Here is an 18,721-nt window from a genome sequence, read left to right as displayed (position 1 = left end):
TTGAAAAGTATAAATCTTTATTAAAAGTATATAATTATTTTTATTAAAAATACTAACCACATAATAAAATTAATTTATCAGAGTTATACCAACTTAATTCATTAAAAAAATAAAGTTTAATTTTTAAACATAAATAGTAATTTAAAATGAAACACGATAAAGAAAGATAAAAAGTTTAAGTATTTTATAAAATAAAACACAAATATATGAAATATGACATTTACTAAATATTTGTCAATTGAAAAAAAAAAAAAAAAATCCGCGCTTTGAAAGCGCGGATCAAAATCTAGTATATATTATAATATATATCAATTTAGCATTGAAAACAAAAATCTGTGCGCGGTTGTGCGGCTCGAAATCTAGTTTTGTATTATTTGCAGATATAATCATTCGCCTAGTTAGCTCACACCAGTCATCGTATAGTCCTCTTAAATTTATGCAACGGTGCAAGTATTCACTATTGTCGTTGATAGGAGTGAGACATAAGATAGCGATGCTACCAAAGATCTTACTAAACACATGTCCCTGTTTGTCATTAACTCTCCATTTCCATGCAACGCAAAGACAAATTTCCAACCTATATCTTTTTATATTTACCGCTTCTTTCGATTAATCATCAATCACAGTAGCTATATACTATAGTATATACTAACTCCACACTACATCAATTTTGTTTGACACACACAGTCAATATAACTTATATAATAAACCACAGAGTGAATAGATACTTATACTAAACATGTATTCAGTATTCCTCTTTTTCTGGTCAAATGTATTCAGTATTCCTCTTTTCACAATATGTAGATATATATGTATAAGAAAGATTTAGAAGAAAATGGTGATAATGACGAAGATGTCCCAATAAATAATACTCCCTATGTTTTTAAATAATGCATGTTTTAGATTTTTCACAAATATTAAAAAAAAATGAACTATCAATGCATTAATTTTTTAAATTATAACAACTTTTTAAAAAATTATAACAGTTTTCCATAAATTTAAACAAATAGCAATTCAATAAATCCAAAATTGCCAATTAACATTTTTTAAGTTTAAAATTCATTATTAAAAATACATAGAATATCTAAAACATTTATCCTTTAGAAACAAGTAAAAAATGTTAGAATATGAATTTTTTAGAAACGGAAAGAGAAATAATTGAAATTCAATGTGCTTGTATTTATAAACATCAAGATGGTCAAGAAAAAGAAAAATGAAGAGCCCCCATCATTAAATGAGGATACTGTATTGACAAAAAAAAATTGAGGATGCTGTTGTTGGCTATGATTAAAGGGAAATTAGGCCAAATGATACTAAAAAAAACTATAATTCACTAAATAACCAAAAACCCACATTTTCTCCTTTTTTCTCTTTCTATCTCTCTCTCCTTTTTTACAACAAATCTAATTTCCCCATTTTTTATGGTTATTCTACGAATAAGCCCATGATTAAAAAGATATATAGAAGTAAATATTTTAGTTTGTAGTGTATAAAACTATAAACTATAAACTATAAACCAAGCGAAGAGGAGTTTGACTTTGACCACATCAGAATCTTTATTACGAACCCAACGCTTCTCAATGCAAAGATGCACATGTACGATGCATCCAACTTCTTAGAGCAACTTTATCCGGGGATATTAGAGGGTTTGTTAGCGTGTGGGTTCTGCGTAGGACCCATTTTTTTTAAAGAAATCAGTTACAAAAACTACTAAATAGTAGTCGGTTCTTAAGGGTTTCTTACACTATTCACGGACTCCACTAACACATAGCGGCTCACGATTGATTCGTTTTTTTTTTAATTCGAAAAAGTAAAAAAAAAAAAAATTAAGAAGGTTTCAGGGATAATGATACTCTTAAAGCCAAACATATGCATATGTAATTAATGTTTTTGAGCTTCTACTCCACGTATGCGATTGATTGTACTACCATCATAATATATTTTCAAGATACCCTAGCAAAATCTATAAAAACATTTGCATTTTTATGCAGTTCAAAACTTCAAATTAACCAGTTAATGGTATAACTACAAGATATCACCAATTTTTGTAAAATTATAATTTTATAATTAGGATTGTAGTGTTTTTAATGAAACTCCAGACTGATCTATGTGACACGCAAACAATTGAATATTCAAGAAATTTAATCATTTAGAGTAGCTAAAACAGGGAACAACAAATATCGTATCTGCATGGTGCTATTCGAATTGTGGTCTAGTTACACATAGGAATCTTTCCCAATTGGCACTCGGATATCAAAGTATAATTTATTAGGGTTTTAAATTTAGTGACCTTTTTTTTTTAATTTAGTAACATTTAAAACCACCATTTTCAACAAACAAAAAAATTTATTATTGGTTTTTACCTGCTGTATTCACTTGTTTTGCCCGTTTTCTTTTTATTTTTGTACATATTTTATTATATTACGTTTGCATTGATCAGTCGACCATTACAATATAACATGTTTTGCTCTCACCATTGAAGCGGTGGTTCTATGCTTGGTTCTTTTACTCTTCGTGAAATTTGCAAAATTCTAACAACAAAACAAAGATCGTAGGTGCTCATTTGTAAATTAGAAGATAAATAAAGATGGAAAATTCGTTTCGCTTTATAGATATTTCATATTGTTCAATCAATCATTTCGAGGTGTGTTATTTCATTAAAATATATGAAAAATGTACATCATATGAATCCAATAAGTAACATTACTTTCAGTTACTTTTAACATTTCGTAGGTTGCATCATGTCTAAATCATTCTTAGAACAATGACTAAAATATACTTTGGCATACAGATGTCTTGAAAACACACACACAAATGTTTAGAGTGCCATTGTCCACACAATAATAGTTGGAGATAGATATGATGCAAAAAAAAAGTTGGATATTTCAAGTGAGATCACTGATTATGATATTGATATGGAGAAGGCACAATAATTTATCATTTAACGGAGAACACCGACAATAACCACATAGAGAGGAAGGTGATAAGGTACGAAGAACTGAACCATCGCAGAAGAGTGCTGCTGATGAGTATCAATAATCCAATTCTACAATTATTTTTAAAATATAAACCCCACCGTCGTTTTCTTGTTTCCCTCAATTATTTCACAACGTCTGTATGCTCTCTAATTTTTTTTTTCAATCTATTCTTCATATCCAACAAACCACAAGGCATGGAATAAAATATATACAAAACCCTGATGAACTTGTATTAATTGGATAAAACAAGATTGGTTTTGTTATGTGAGTGAAAAGTAGGAGTTTTGGTCCATTACAATCAAGATGGATAACATATATAATATGAAAAGGAATTAAAACCAAGATGGATCTTGAAATGAACCACCAACTACAATGTCTTATTCTGAGTTAAGTTAATCAAACAGATAAAATAACCAATAGCATCGTTAATTATATCGGATGTTTGGATCACACTGGCAATTCTAAGACAAAACAGTAGATTAAATTTTTTTTTTAAATGTCTAGAAAGACAAGAACAACAAAACATATATGGATGCATCAAACTAGATCTCGAGACTACTAACCATATTCTTCTGCATCATTGAGTTCTTGCAATGAGCAATAGCTCCTTGAATAGCACTCTGAAGCTCTTCCATCGAAGAAGTCATACTGTTGTTGATGCTGCTGCTGCAGCTACCTCCACCTCCTCCTTGACCCGGAAACCCGCCACGTGTCAGCACGCCGGAGTGACTCGGAGACGACCTCATGGACGACGGACAGCTCGCCGCGCATCGTCCTCGCTTCGTGTATTTCATTAGGTTTCCTGAGAAAGAGATAGATAGCCCTCCGCTGCTGGAGCCAGCGGCCGGAATGGCGGTGGAGGAGGCGACGGCGGAGGAGGTTCCTCGGATGTTGCCGGAATGTTTGAGAGATGATTGCTCTGTTTTCGAAGACGTGACGGTGGTGGTGCTCTGTTTCTGAGATAGCTTGTCGTATAAAGGTTTGACCTTTTTCATGTATTTGCGGATAACCTCTTTCGCCGTGGAGCTCATTCTCTTCACCGGCGACGGAGCCGCGGCGGAGACGGTTTTGTGTTCTTTCTTGAAAACAGAGGAGAATCTAGAGAGCGAGAAACCGCCGCTAGTGTTCTTCTTCGTCGGTTTAAAGAACGAATCTTCCTCATCGGTTACGGAGCTAGGACGGGAAGAGTCGCAGCCATCGAGCGGCGGAGGGCGGAGGAGAGGGAAAGAGGCGGTGGAATCGGTGGAGGAGGAAGATTCGGTGGAGTCACGTGCCGCGGAGGAAGAGGAAGTGTAGTCAGAGGAAGAAGTAGAAGAACAGAGTGTACGGACGAGAGAGAGACGAGGGGAGAGCTGGAGAGGGAGAAGCTGGCCTTTGTAGAAGAGCTCATCGGCGGGGCAAAGCGAAGAAGAAGCTTTTCGTGGAGAGATTGAGACGTTGAACTCAAACTCCGATGAAGATGACGACGGAGACGAGTGAGAACGCGGTGGAGAGGGACGTGGACGTGGTTGACGTCTCATCGCGCTCTTATCTCTCTGTTTTGTATGCTTCCTCCTCTGCTTTGTCTTTAGCTTCTTCTATGTAAATAATAGAGTGCAATGTTTTTAAATAATTTTATTTTTTTGGTTTTGTATTTAAGAGGCTGCTGCAGTGCAGTGCAGTTGATATCATGAGAAAATGCCACGATGATCGCTAGGTTGAAGCTGTAGTCACATGCAATGTAATTAAATAGTGTCAAATGGACCACAGGATTAGAGAGACGTTTAATGACGCCTAATTAATAATCAATTTGTAGGAGTGAGGAGTGAGCAATGCTAGTTGTGACTTGTGACCTATGGTCCGATCTCTCTTCATCCCGGAAATTATGGTTAAAGTTTGGATTTTATTGACTTTGTTGGTATGTATCTCTTGTTTATAACTAGTTTATTTTTGTTAAAAAATTTCTTAACTGGCTCTCTATATTTGTTCTAAAAAGAAATAGATTTAGTGATGAATGTAACCGGTTACAAGTTACACAAGTGGTTGGATAGTGTTTTTGGAAAATAATATAAGTGAGTTCGTCCTATGTTGTGATTTTAAAGAACTCTCAGCATTTTAACCACTATTAGGTGATAATCTGCGTTTTGCACTGAGTGAAATATTCATAATAATGATATGTTAGCAATTTAAATCAATTATGTATTTGCAATTTGTCTTTTTTTCCTATACCTGTAAGAACATATAACAAATTTAATAAAACATATACTGGAAACAAAATATTAAATCATTTTTCTTGTTGTTTTTATTTTAATAATTTGATGGCGGTAATTGTTTAACATTGAGTTTGCTTTTTCATTTATCCCATCGTAATTGATTTTTACGTATATAAAAACATAATATAATTTTACATTCAATTTTATTCAAACCATTTTATAGATTCTGAAAGCTATGCTAAACCCAAAATGATTTCAAATGGATTGAACTAAAAACATAATTTTCTCATTCAGATGGAAGAATCAAAATGATCATTCTCTATCGACAAAGCGAAAAAAAAGAGAGAAGAAATGGGGTTATGCAACCAAATTTTTTTCAAACCTCCCGCTTCATATTCCTTTTCAAATTTTCCTTTCTATAGAAATAATCACGTTTTTCCTTTTTAATACATTAAATGACCAAACATCAAAAGAAAGAGTTTAATGATTATTTCTTTCCATATTTGAATTTGATGATATATAATAAAGTATTGAATAGTTCATTTAATATCATATTTTTAATATTTGACAGATAAGCATGTTCTTCAGCTTTGTCATTTAACTAATGTTCTAAGATTAATATATAGAGGATTTAGTTTAGACCATAAGACATCAATAACAATATGTAAAATATGATTAAGTTGAAGAGATATACTAATTATTATTTTTTGAACTGAGATTTACTAATTATTACTATCTATTTTGAGAGAAAAGGGGAGAGAGACACATGAAATACAAATTTTCTCATATATGGCGATACTCAAATGTTTTGGACATAGCCGACCCGACGTTTTATTTGTATTTAACTCATCTTTTACAATGGAACGATTAGTACTAAAAACATCTTCACTTCATTTTTATATGTGTTTCTATAATTAAAATTTAGGGACAAATCTCGTCTACTCTATTTCTAATTTCTTATACTAAATAACTTTTTTCTTCATATTTAGCGAAATAAATAGTATTTTTATATTTAGAAAATGTCATTTCAGAAGATATATCTGAGTAGATTCTGCATTTATTAAATAGAGAAAAAATAGCAAAACATATTGGAGATGATATAATGAAATATTACATTATCAATAGAATAATATTGTTGTACAAGGTGCATTTTGTTGTGAAAGAGAACGAACATTTGGAACATGAGTAACTAATATACCTCTTGAATTGATGTTAACTTCACTGTAATTTGGATCCGTAATGTAACTATATGGTGATGCAACTATATATAGGTGTTGGTGATGATTGGTTCGACCATGGCTTTAAAAATTTAGCTGTAGATAAATCTATTGTAACTGTAAAGTTGTTACTGTAGATTTTTTTCTGCGGAGACTTTTGGTGTAATTAAATTTGTTGTAGTTGTAAGCTGTAGGCTATATATATTTTAAAATAAAATATATGAAATATGTGTTGTATATATAAAATTATTATTATATATCAATTAAAATAATTTATATTAATATTTTTTAATAAATTATCAAAATTTATTGTAATTTAAAATGTGGTATGTAAATAATATTTATATTATTTAAATATCTTAATAATTTAAAAACACTCAAATTCAAAATTAAAATATTTATAAAAGTTTTTATTATGATTATATAATTTATTTGATATTATAGATATTTTTTTAATTTACAGATTCTACAACCTATAAAAAAAAGATGTACGGTTTTTGCCTAAAATACATAAGAATAAGTTTTGTTTTTTTTTTTTGAAGTAGTTATAAAAATAAAGTTAAAGCATGATTGGTAAAACTAAATAAAAACTTGATGTAGACTTTAATTTTTAAAAATAAAACTACAACATGATTAATAAAATTTAGTGATTTAAAAATAAATAAAATTAAAGTAGACAGATAAAGCCCAATAAAAAAACCTCGTATTTTATACGAAATATGGAAAATAAACGTCATCGTCGCGTCTTGTCGGGAAAATACAGCGGGGAAGTTTAGAAATAGGGATTCTATCACGTGATGCCAACGCCATGAGTGGCGCTTGCTCGTCCCCTCTCGGATTATTTGATATTAGTTCTTTCTTTGGGTCAAATTTTTGATATAAGTTTATTACTAATAGATTCTCTACCAGTTTCGTATTATTATATTCTAATTAATACATGATTAAGCCGTTTTATATTGTTGGTCGATCAAATCATTCTCGTATTTGCAAAACAACAACTTTACTATATATGCAACAAAATTATTTTATGTTAAAATATATTTATATTTTATAAATCATTTGAAAAAATTACTCTAAATTGAATATAATAAATATTTGTTTTCTAAGATCATCTTATAAATTAATTATTTTTTGAAGATTATATTTATTTTGTTAACATTTTTGACCTTTGTTTATAATTTTTTATCTGAATTTTTATTTGTTATCAAATATTTTTTTTTTGTCATTGTACTATTTTGTTTTCAATTTTCATTTTCATTTATATTTTTAATGGAATTACGTTTTCTTTTTGCATTTGCATGAGATTATATATGTAATACTTTATTATATTTTCTCAATTGTGTGTTAAAGTTTTATGCCTGATTGTGGTATATCTAAATGTATTCTACATGTGATTATAAGTGTGTTTCTAACAATGTTTTTATTCAAAAAATTTCTTAACTAAATATTATTTGTTTTTGACTAATCTAGAATTATTTACTTCACGCGGGGTTTCTAACTTTGTGTTATTGAGTTTGTGAGATTAAGGCTTTGAATGATAACGTCGAAAACTACGCCATACCGAAATTAATAATAATAAAAAATCGATATTATATCTACACACGTTTTGTTACTATTCAGATTCTAATATGCAGAGAACACACAAAGATTTCAGCATATACATAATTCCAACCATCTTCTTCTATGTTATAAATAATAATCAGGAACATGCATGAACGAATGGTTGCAGGTTAGTTTGCGAAAAACGAAGGGTTGCAGGTTCCTTATAAAATTTAGGCGACGTGCGCATGTTATTTTGTGAAGATCATATGTAAGCCGAGTTAAAAGAAGCAAGGTTTGATGCTTCAGAGTATGGGATAAAAGCGCTAAGAGAGTTTTTAATAGGGAACATAACGAATACGAAAGTTAATCACTGAATGCTTTGATCATTGATAAAGATTATAAGTGACAGAAGTAAGGTTTGGATGGTTGGGTTAAGAGAGGGTCGAATTGTTGTTTTTAGTGAACATTACTAATTTAAGATAAACACTGGCACAGCTGCTACCAATCGATGGGTAACTGTAGTAGTAAATAACTAAATATTAACAACAACGAATATTGGGAGTAGTTGGACTTAGAGTACAATCAGAGACGTTGGCCACCCAACTGCTATGGCACTGGTTCTAAAATTCAGTTTACTTTTTTTCTGTTTTTTTTTTCTTTTTTGTTTGTAATTTAACTCCAGTTTATTTGCATCCCAAGTGTAGACATGAAGTCGGAAACTTTTACCCGTTATTATTTTCAGATATCATGGGGAAACCTACAAAATCAAAGTAAATTAATGGAGGTTCTTGGAGTGATTTTTGAGTAAAAATGATGCGGGTCCTCTAGAAAAATGAGTAGCAGTAAGTGAGAAGAGAGTAATGTCTAAGTCTTTATCGTTTAGTAAGTGAGAAGAGAGTAATCTCTAGTCTTTGTCGTTCTAAAAGAATCTAGAGTCTTACATTAAATAAAAATAGAGTTAGGCTACGAAGATACTTGATTTCCTTTATATGTACATTACTGAAGTATGAGTGGTATGATTCTCACTTCTTAGTATGTTACAATAGTTTTTTTGTGCTAGGTGATGATTCTCAGTATGTTACAGAAGTTTTTGTGTTAGGTTATCGTCTTTTTGACTAAACATGACGAAAATATAATGTAAATGGATTTTTAATTTCGTTTTCATATCGAGTGTGGATTTGGGTAAGAGTGCTTGCATATAGATAAATATATGTAAAATTAACAACTCCAAATGTTTACTAAGTAACCAAACCAAAAGGGAGAGAAATCTTGAATTAGATGGTGGACTAAGTGTCTTAACCCTTATTTGGAAAACATAAAGTGAGTTCAATTAACTAATGCATGGGAGAAACCGATGGATATGTTCCTGTATAGTGCTCAATGCAGGAAGCTAATTAAGTCCAGACTTTTTTGGATGGGTTCCTTAGGTCTTTCTCCTCACCTTGTCCCTGAAGTTCATCAAAGCACACATCAGTAAATCCTAAATAACATGTAACAGTATAGTATATGCTTATATTATGGTAAGATTACAAACCATTGGATGAGGAACCTCTACAGCCCTGACATTTGTCATCTTAGTCATAGCTGCGTCAAATGCTACAATACAGCCGAATCTTCACAAGTAGGTCGTCAACTCCGCTAATGAAACAGTCTCCAGCTCCTTGACACCACCTTACTATGTCACACTGGTGGAGTCACCACCGGCTGTGGCACACAATCTGGAAGTGGGATGAAAGCAGAACGTGAGGAAGAAGGTCATATACTCCTATGTGTGAACAGGTTCTATCTAATGCATTACATTTAAGGTCCCTCATCAAATAAACTCTAACTTGCAACCACATATTTGTCAATATCACAAACTTGGGGTACTTGAAATAGAATTATGAGTCGTACATGTCAAAGACTTCTTTCCCAGTTTCGGTCTCAGAGTCAAAGTAGAGATGTGTGCTAGAAGTACCGTTCAAAAATAGACGGCCTGAGAAAACACATGGAAATTAATAAGGGGTACTTAATTAAGTACTAAACAGATAGAAACTAACATGCTTTTGACGAATATATATGTATGTATGCAACTGAAATTCAGAAACACAAAATACACATACCCCCAACTATCTTAGGATTCACGCTTGTAGCAATAACGACTCTCGGCTCTCTCCCATAACTGTCTAATTTGGTATGGAACGCAAGAGCCAAGGAGTCAAACATACTCACACAAACGTTTTCACCACTGCAGAGAGAGAACAACCAAAACTCAATTCAACAGATGCGATAAAAGCTTTCGTAATAACACATGTCATATATAAAATGAAATGAACCTGCGAAGACGCAGAGTTAGCATCACACACTGTGCCCCTGGTAGACGGTCTGTGATTGTGCTTTGGATTGCATTCAACTCACCAATCACGTCTGATAAATAATCAAGTGGGTTACTTTAACACATGATATCACAGAACCAACTAAAAGACTAAGTGTAAGAATACATATCAGGAAGTTGTTTCCCAGTGTTTGCGAACTCAAGTATCTGACTATATGCCATGAATCTGAAAAGCTCTGTAGGGATGGGCCTTGCAGACGCCATTACCTTCTCAAGAGAGGTCCCTTCATTGAACCGAATTGAGAAAAAAGCATCAGAAAAATGGAAGTTGGTGTTGCTACGTACGACGTCAAATCCAGTTAAGGTGTAGAGGGAGCCTTCGCTGAGACGTTCCCTGAACCTAAGCTGATGGTTCGCACTGACAGTTCCTTGCGTTAGGTTGACTGTAAGCGAAGAGAAAATAAAACGCTAAGACAATGTTTTTGGGAAGGAACGTTAACGGTGTTATTCTTTACATAATCGGGATGAAGTAAACTGTAAAACAGATTCATGAAAAAAGGCTTACATTCTCATCAACAAAGAGCATGTCAACACTCATCAGTTCACCTCCTTTCCTTAGATTTCGCGCCTCCCAGAACCGCAACAATTGAACCTCCTCCGCAACGTTAGAGTGTAACGGCCATGGCATCAACTTCTTTTTTCAATTCGGAGAGGCGGCAACAGTGAGAAGATGAGACCTATAGGGAAGAAGGATCCGGGCCTGGAGTTGCTATGTAATGACATTGGCTTAGAAACACAGAATCACGTTTAGAAAAAAAACCAATTCAAGTGTATTAACAAATCAGAGAGCGACACTTGTCATTATTCCCCCCAAGGAGAGAAAAAACTCTGATATCAGAGTCATGGTGGTGTTGGAGCCATGTTTATTTTCCAAGCAAAATGGGGCTTGGGACTTCATTATTATGATTAGGCTCTCTTAGTTTCAAAGCCCATTCATTACTTGTGCTTCTTGTCTTCTTTGGCAATCAATCAATAATCTCAATTAGAGAACCCACCTAACAGTTTTTGTTCATTGTTTTCTGAATGGTCATATCGCATAGAAATACATCTGCTCCCACCATGGATTCACAGTCGAGAAAAATACAAATGCCAGTTTTGGTATCTTACTAGATGATACCACTACCCTAAGCCATTTTTACCCACCAAAACCCAATGATATTGCTGCTGCTATATCTTGTACAACTGGCACTACCTGAGATTGTGTTTGTGTAGGTTTCATTTCATGTCCAGATTTCGATATGTAGTTATGTACTAAAGTAATGTTTATGTATATTGTGTCCCAGTCTCTTTTGAATGGATGGCAAATGCGTTTGTACTAATTCATGCAACTTTGATCGCCATTCGCCAGTGTTGCTGGCTTTTGCTAGTCTTAGTGATATTCTTAAAAGCCATTTAATTTATGCTAGAGGATCAGCTAATGACTTAGACATGTAAACATGTAAAGACTTTGCGTGCAAATAAACATAACTTGTAAAGGTTATGTTGACGGGTACTATAGTATGGTTAGAAAATGTTGACATCAACATCTTAGAAAGTCGCTTTTGAGGTGAAGTTTCTATTCATAGGATTAGTATGGTCTTACTATATATAATTTAAGCTCAAGGCCCATTATGGAAAGGGACATTACTTTGAAGCAGTGACATACATGCACAAAGCAGTTCGATGCGTTTGATTCCACTCCCAATAAAGTTTTAGTGGAATTGCATTTGTGGGATTAGTAAAAGCATGAAGGCGAAGGGGGCACTTTAAGTCTAAAGGTCACAATGTTCATTCCAAATTGTATTCTTTTCTTTCTTCTTCATTCCATATGATGTCAAATTTTTTTGACTAATTGTTTGGCTCATAGTGTTCAAAAACTATGGATGTTGACTTCTCTTCTTTCTTGGTTTGGATAATCAGCTCCGATATTAAGTTTAATTTAATTATGTGGTGAACAAGCATTTTGGCATTAGAACTTGTGCTGTACCAATGATATACAAATAGATTTGTCTTCTGATCTTTTATGCTATCATTAATGAAAGAATAATGTTCAAAAGAATTTTTAAAGTCTGTGGAAATTTTTTGGTTCCATTAAAGGTTTGTTGATACATTATACCAGAAAATCTTAAATTTAAATACCAAAAAGTATTTTCTCAATTATACAGGTTGATAAAGAAAAAAGTTCATAATATATTTTTAAGGCAATTTTTTCAAATAATCTTTTTTAAATTTTTGTCACAAAATAGAATTCGAAGAAGAAAATGACCAAAATAATCATTTTTATTTTGAAATTTTATTATTTATTATTTTTTTTTAATTTTTTTTTTAAAATTTGAAACCATATCCCTAAAATCTCACATCTTAACCCTAAACCATAAGTTTAGATTAGTTAATTCTAAGACAAAAAAATATTTTTATATTTTAATAAAATTTATTTTGGTCATTTTTTTTATTGTTGATTATTTTTGTAAAGATAAACTAAAAAAACTATCATATAGAATTTTTCATATTTTTATTATAAAATATAGTACAAATACAACTATCAGAGTAATTTTTTTAGAACAATTTTAAAATTATGCATTTAAAAAAAATAAAATGATATATTGTGAAATCGTCGTCATAATAATCTCATAATTAAATATGTCAAAATTATAATTAAATAATAAATCCGCGTTAAAAGATTAGAAAGGTTTACTAAAATAATTTTCTAATCACAAAAAAGTAAAGAAAATAACATTTTATCCCGTAGTAAATAAATTTGATAGGGAAAGCTAAAATGTGTATAACATAAGTTACAGACATCTCCCATAAACAGATTTAAATCACAATCTAGAAGGAAAAAAAAAAAACACGAATCCCTAAATCAAGCAAGCTTCTCGATTCGATTCGATCGGATCATCATCATGCTCTCGAATCATCTACAGAACGGGATCGAATCCGATAATCTCCTCTGGTCTCGCGTCCCTGACTCCGACGACGCTTCCACAGACGGCGTTGGCTTACTCAGCTCCCCACGTGACGGCGGTGGCGGCGTTGATAGTCTTGATTACGAGGTTATCGAGAATTACGCTTACAGAGAAGAACAGGTTAGTTGCTTACTTACTAATATACTACCTCCTTCTCTCCTTTTGATTCATCTCTCTCTCTGATGATGATTGTAGGCGCATCGAGGGAAGCTTTACGTTGGTTACTACGTTGCTGTCAAGTGGTTCTTCTCGTTACTCATCGGTATCGGTACTACTACTGCTACTTTTACACCTTCTTTTTTCAGATCCATTGATTTTTGTTTTTTAATTATTGGTTTGGTTGGTGTTAGGAACTGGATTGGCTGCTGTTTTCATTAATCTCTCGGTTGAGAATTTCGCTGGATGGAAGTTTGCTCTGACTTTCGCCATCATTCAGAAGTCTTACTTTGCGGGGTTTATTGTTTACCTTGTCATCAATCTAGTCTTGGTGTTTTCTTCCGCGTATATTATTACGCAGTTCGCTCCTGCTGCCGCTGGCTCTGGCATTCCTGAGATCAAGGGTTATCTCAATGGTACATCAACTCTTCCTACTTCTCCATTTGTTTCTATTTTTTTTTTGCTGAGAGTTTGTAAGTTCACAGTAATATTTATGCATTTGATTGTGCAGGAATTGATATTCCTGGTACCTTGCTCTTTAGAACCCTTATCGGGAAGGTGCGTTATTTTTGTGTGGAATGTTGTGTTAATCTTGAAAGTTCACTTCTTTTTTCTTCTCCCTATTTTGGAGAAACTTTTTAAAAGTTGCTCTTGCATAGATATTTGGAAGCATTGGTTCTGTTGGAGGTGGTTTAGCCTTGGGGAAAGAAGGTCCCCTTGTACATACAGGTGCTTGCATTGCATCTTTGCTTGGTCAGGTGAGCTTCTGAGTTTTTTGTTATTCTGGCATGGAGTGCTTTTCTTACCTCTGTTTTCCAGCATTCCTCTGGAAACTTATATTATGCTTTCCTTTTGCTTATGTTGTTTCAGGGTGGATCTACGAAATACCATTTGAATTCTAGATGGCCTCAGCTTTTTAAGAGTGACAGAGATCGTCGTGATCTTGTAAGTTCCTAGATGCTTCTTGTCAAGAATGCTATCTGACTTTGTTTAGTTTTAGATTAGGTCCGAATCTCTTGAGAGATCTTATTTCTTCACTTTTGCGATGCCTTGAAAGGTCACTTGTGGATGTGCAGCTGGAGTTGCTGCAGCTTTTAGAGCTCCAGTTGGTGGAGTGTTATTTGCATTAGAGGAGGTCACTTCATGGTAGGTTCCTTCCCTCATCCTATGTCCAGCAGCTGAAATTATTCTGTTCTGAGATACAGCCATTTTAGGAACTCCTATTGTCTATTTCATTGTTTCCTTAGCATGTATCCTGGGATACTTTATCTTGTGTGCATCTGGGATGCTATGCCGTCTGTCCATCTAATATAATTTGCATGTCCTATTGAAGGTGGAGAAGTCAACTTATGTGGCGTGTCTTTTTCACTTCTGCTATCGTAGCTGTTGTGGTGCGTACTGCCATGGGATGGTGCAAGAGTGGAATATGTGGACACTTTGGTGGAGGTGGTTTCATTATATGGGATGTATCAGAGTAAGGTTCTAGCTTCAATGCTCACTTACATTCTCCAAAGCTAAGAGTGCTAAAATTGACTTGCAACTTTTCTTTCCTTCGTTTAGTGGTCAAGATGACTACTACTTCAAGGAGCTACTGCCAATGGCTGTAATTGGAGTTATCGGAGGCCTACTTGGTGAGTTTTTTTTTTCCTTTCCTTGCATTCTTGGCTCAATTCATATTTCTCTTAACTGTTTCATTTCTCATGGCATTTTCCTCCAGGGGCATTATTTAACCAACTTACATACTATATGACATCTTGGCGTCGAAATTATTTGCACAAGAAAGGAAATCGAGTGAAGGTAAAGATTCACATGAAATGCTACATTTATTTGGTTATGTTTATCTTTTGAAGATTGACTGTCTCGTTTCTGAACTTAAGTAGCTGCTACGTATTTGAATATGCAGATATATGAAGCATGCATCATCTCTTGCTTAACTTCAGCCATCTCATTTGGGCTGCCACTCCTAAGGAAATGCAGTCCATGCCCTGAAACAGTTACTGACTCTGGTATTGAATGTCCACGGCCTCCTGGAATGTATGGGAATTACGTAAATGTAAGACATTGTTATAGATAGATGTGTATCTTTGAGATCTGCTATGATGATATTACCCATCATTTAACTGTTTCTCCGATGGCAAAAATGTCAGGCCAAAAACCTCACAAGTTTTGCTAATTACACCTAGTGAAATGTGAACACTTATGTTAGATGCGTATGTGGAATTCATGTGATGGTGTCTACTAGGAATACTAAATAATCAGCCCCAAAACTTTGGCAATGAATTCATTTCTTCTGCTGAGCTTTCTGACTTTCCTGACATTTTAGCCTTTTTTAACATTGCCGCGTTCTCATTGCTTATTTTTTTTTTTTCGCTTCCATCATCAGTTCTACTGCAAGACGGATAACGAATACAATGATCTCGCCACAATTTTCTTCAATACTCAGGTCTTTTATTCTAGAATATTTTCAGATATATTCTTTCTGATTTTGACTTTGCTTACTTTTAAGCCCGACTGTTACAATTTAAACCTTTTGCTTTTCTTTTTTGGTGATAGGATGATGCTATAAGGAATTTGTTCAGCGCAAAAACAATGCGAGAATTCAGTGCTCAGAGTCTACTGACTTTTTTGGTATATGCCCTTATTTGGTGTATAGATTTTGAGATTTATTGAATCATGTGCATGTTATCACCATGATAAGGATTATGCTGACTTGATTTTTAATATCGTTCCATCTCTTTATCTATAGGTACATCATTCTATTTGTTTATTCTTCTGATTTATTGTTTTCTTTCTGTTTAATGATTTACAGGCTATGTTTTATACGTTAGCAGTGGTGACATTTGGAACAGCTGTTCCCGCTGGCCAGTTTGTCCCTGGAATAATGATAGGATCAACGTATGGGCGCCTTGTAGGCATGTTTGTGGTCAGATTTTACAAGAAGCTCAACATTGAAGAGGGAACGTGAGTCTCTCTGTGTAGTGCTTTGTTGATCTTACCACTTTGTTTTTTCAATTTGTTGGTTAAACTTTAGGCCTTTAATACAAAAGTCTTTGAACCTTAGTTATGCTTTGCTGGGAGCTGCTTCATTTCTTGGAGGCTCGATGCGGATGACTGTATCTTTATGTGTTATCATGGTTGAAATCACAAACAACCTGAAACTTCTGCCTCTTATAATGTTGGTTCTTCTCGTTTCAAAGGTATGAGTTACCAACAATTATCATTTGCCTTAGTTTCTATGGAAATACGCTTGTTTTAATTTGTTCTGTTCCTAGGCCGTGGGTGATGCTTTCAATGAGGGATTGTATGAAGTACAAGCACGCCTTAAGGGCATTCCGTTACTGGAATCGAGACCCAAATATCACATGCGGCAAATGATAGCGAAGGAAGCATGTCAAAGTCAGAAGGTTGTTATTATTTATCTCCATTATCAACCGTAGAGCTATGTTCTATCATCAGCCAAATACTAGATGGAGCTTGTCACGTGGGTCTTATATGAATCTAATATTTTTCTTCTTTGAAGGTAATTTCTTTACCTCGAGTTATCAGGGTTGCAGATGTCGCTTCAATTTTGCGCAGCAACAAACACAATGGATTTCCGGTAAGCATTGCTTTCTCCCACACAAGTTTGACTCGTTATTGCTAGTCCTCTGTACTGATGGTTTTGCTTTGACACTGTACCAGGTGATCGACCACACGAGAAGTGGTGAAACACTTGTCATTGGGTTAGTTCTTCGGAGGTACGTGATTACATTTGTCCACCAACTGCAAAAGGAGTTACTTTTAAAGATTTGTATAATTCTGAGTTTTGTTTACCATGCAGTCACTTGCTTGTACTCCTTCAATCTAAAGTGGATTTTCAACATAGTCCTCTGCCTTGTGATCCAAGCGCCAGACCGATCAGGTAAACTAAAGTCACACCCTCTTCTTTTCCATTCTCTTTCGAAGTAATCATATTTTGTCTAATAAATCAATTCCTTATGCAATCTCCAGGCACAGATTTAGCGAGTTTGCTAAACCTGTTTCATCTAAAGGGTTATGCATAGAGGATATACATCTAACTTCAGATGATTTAGAGATGTATATAGATCTTGCTCCATTTCTGAATCCGTCTCCATACGTTGTTCCTGAAGACATGTCGTTGACAAAGGTGAATATAAGCAATTAAGCACTGGTTATATTTTCATACCGATACACAATATACATCATAATTGCTTGAGAATCTTATCCGTTTGAATTAGGTATACAACCTTTTCCGGCAACTTGGATTGAGACATCTATTTGTTGTTCCCCGTCCTTCCCGTGTGATAGGCTTGATCACAAGAAAGGATTTGCTAATTGAGGTATTCAGTCTTTTACATCAGTAGAGAGTTAGTTATACACAATATTCCATTAGGTAACATTAATGATGTTACTGGTCTTGTTATGCAGGAAAACGGGGAATCATCAGCTGTTGAACTCCAACAGTCAACTAGTGTAAGGTCTCTTGCTTGCTGCTATTCTTATGTCTAGTCACGAAAGCCTTGGGAGTCTCTCAAGTCTGATGTTATGATCGTATAATAAGTTTTTAAGTGTGTAATGTAGTTTCTTTGCCCTGTAGGCAAAAAATCCCTTATTGTCCCTCATTGTTTTTTGCCTTGCAGAGGTCGGTACAGTGAGACAGCAACGCGGGCGGACGCTGCACGTCCGCTTCTAGACGATCTTTTAGGCTAGAAAAAACAGTCAAACGTATACAAGCATTTGAAGTTGGTTGGATCTTTACTCGGACTAGTGATTAGTCCATACTACCAAACGACATGATTTTTCCTCGTTTTGAGTTTGAGGAGGTTTGCCCCAAAACCGGTCTGAAGGATGTATGATCATATCTCGTGAGCTGGAAATTGTGTTAACAGTCTCATTGGCTGTTCACAGAGTTGAAAGATATATGTAGTGAGTTTGATTGTTGTAATTTTGCAAACTTTTATTATTTCTTAATCATTGTAAAATCTAGCCGTTGACATATATTTGATTAAGTTAAACAAGAAATAATATGCGTTGAGCTCACTGGTGTTCTGATCTACGCACTTAGAAATTCGATTATTCAGTGTGATAGTAGCCAAGGCTAGCTAGACTATATATTCGAAAAGATACTATTATGAACTTTGATCAATTAACAATATTTTATTTTTATTACTACAGTAAAAACGGTATAAATTAATATTCGACATGACACAAATTAATAAGATAATAATTTTTTAAGAAAATTTTAGATAAATATATGATCCCATCAAAATTATCAATTAATAATTTGTTTATATATATATTTTATATATGTACAAAC

At 33.8% G+C, this 18,721-nt stretch overlaps 2 protein-coding genes across 3 annotated transcripts; one reads left to right on the top strand and one right to left on the bottom strand.

Moving 5' to 3' along the window:
* Nucleotides 1–3,328: 3,328 nt before the first annotated feature.
* LOC106301482 (probable membrane-associated kinase regulator 1) lies at nucleotides 3,329–4,604 on the bottom strand. The gene has a single exon (XM_013737885.1). It carries the CDS (start codon nucleotides 4,496–4,498, stop codon nucleotides 3,521–3,523), a length of 978 nt encoding a protein of 325 aa, XP_013593339.1. The 5' UTR covers nucleotides 4,499–4,604; the 3' UTR covers nucleotides 3,329–3,520.
* An 8,484-nt stretch (nucleotides 4,605–13,088) lies between these two features.
* Nucleotides 13,089–18,444, top strand: LOC106306935 (chloride channel protein CLC-d). 2 transcript variants are annotated; one of them, XM_013743734.1, is made up of 23 exons: nucleotides 13,089–13,368; nucleotides 13,444–13,510; nucleotides 13,599–13,820; nucleotides 13,916–13,962; nucleotides 14,064–14,162; nucleotides 14,275–14,349; nucleotides 14,462–14,550; nucleotides 14,738–14,878; nucleotides 14,965–15,035; nucleotides 15,122–15,201; nucleotides 15,308–15,457; nucleotides 15,788–15,847; nucleotides 15,958–16,032; nucleotides 16,214–16,365; nucleotides 16,466–16,601; nucleotides 16,677–16,808; nucleotides 16,925–17,002; nucleotides 17,086–17,141; nucleotides 17,225–17,305; nucleotides 17,395–17,551; nucleotides 17,643–17,744; nucleotides 17,833–17,882; nucleotides 18,045–18,444. In XM_013743734.1, exons 1-23 carry the CDS (start codon nucleotides 13,186–13,188, stop codon nucleotides 18,112–18,114), a joined length of 2,373 nt encoding a protein of 790 aa, XP_013599188.1. In that variant the 5' UTR covers nucleotides 13,089–13,185; the 3' UTR covers nucleotides 18,115–18,444. The 2 variants fall into 2 exon arrangements, with proteins under 2 accessions (XP_013599188.1, XP_013599187.1); XM_013743733.1 differs by having other exon boundaries at nucleotides 13,444–13,516.
* Nucleotides 18,445–18,721: the final 277 nt, after the last annotated feature.

This window comes from Brassica oleracea, chromosome C7 (genome assembly GCF_000695525.1).
Source record: "Brassica oleracea var. oleracea cultivar TO1000 chromosome C7, BOL, whole genome shotgun sequence".
Taxonomy (NCBI): Eukaryota; Viridiplantae; Streptophyta; class Magnoliopsida; order Brassicales; family Brassicaceae; genus Brassica; species Brassica oleracea.
This window is presented reverse-complemented; position numbering and strand designations above follow the sequence as displayed.

Coding starts and splice junctions, on each gene's coding strand:
- LOC106301482 (XM_013737885.1), bottom strand. CDS start 4,498: ATGAGACGTCAACCACGTCCACGTCCCTCTCCACCGCGTTCTCACTCG.
- LOC106306935 (XM_013743733.1), top strand. CDS start 13,186: ATGCTCTCGAATCATCTACAGAACGGGATCGAATCCGATAATCTCCTC. Junction 13,821..13,915: donor GATCAAGGGTTATCTCAATG/GTACATCAACTC, acceptor TTGATTGTGCAG/GAATTGATATTCCTGGTACC. Junction 14,350..14,461: donor ACAGAGATCGTCGTGATCTT/GTAAGTTCCTAG, acceptor ATGCCTTGAAAG/GTCACTTGTGGATGTGCAGC.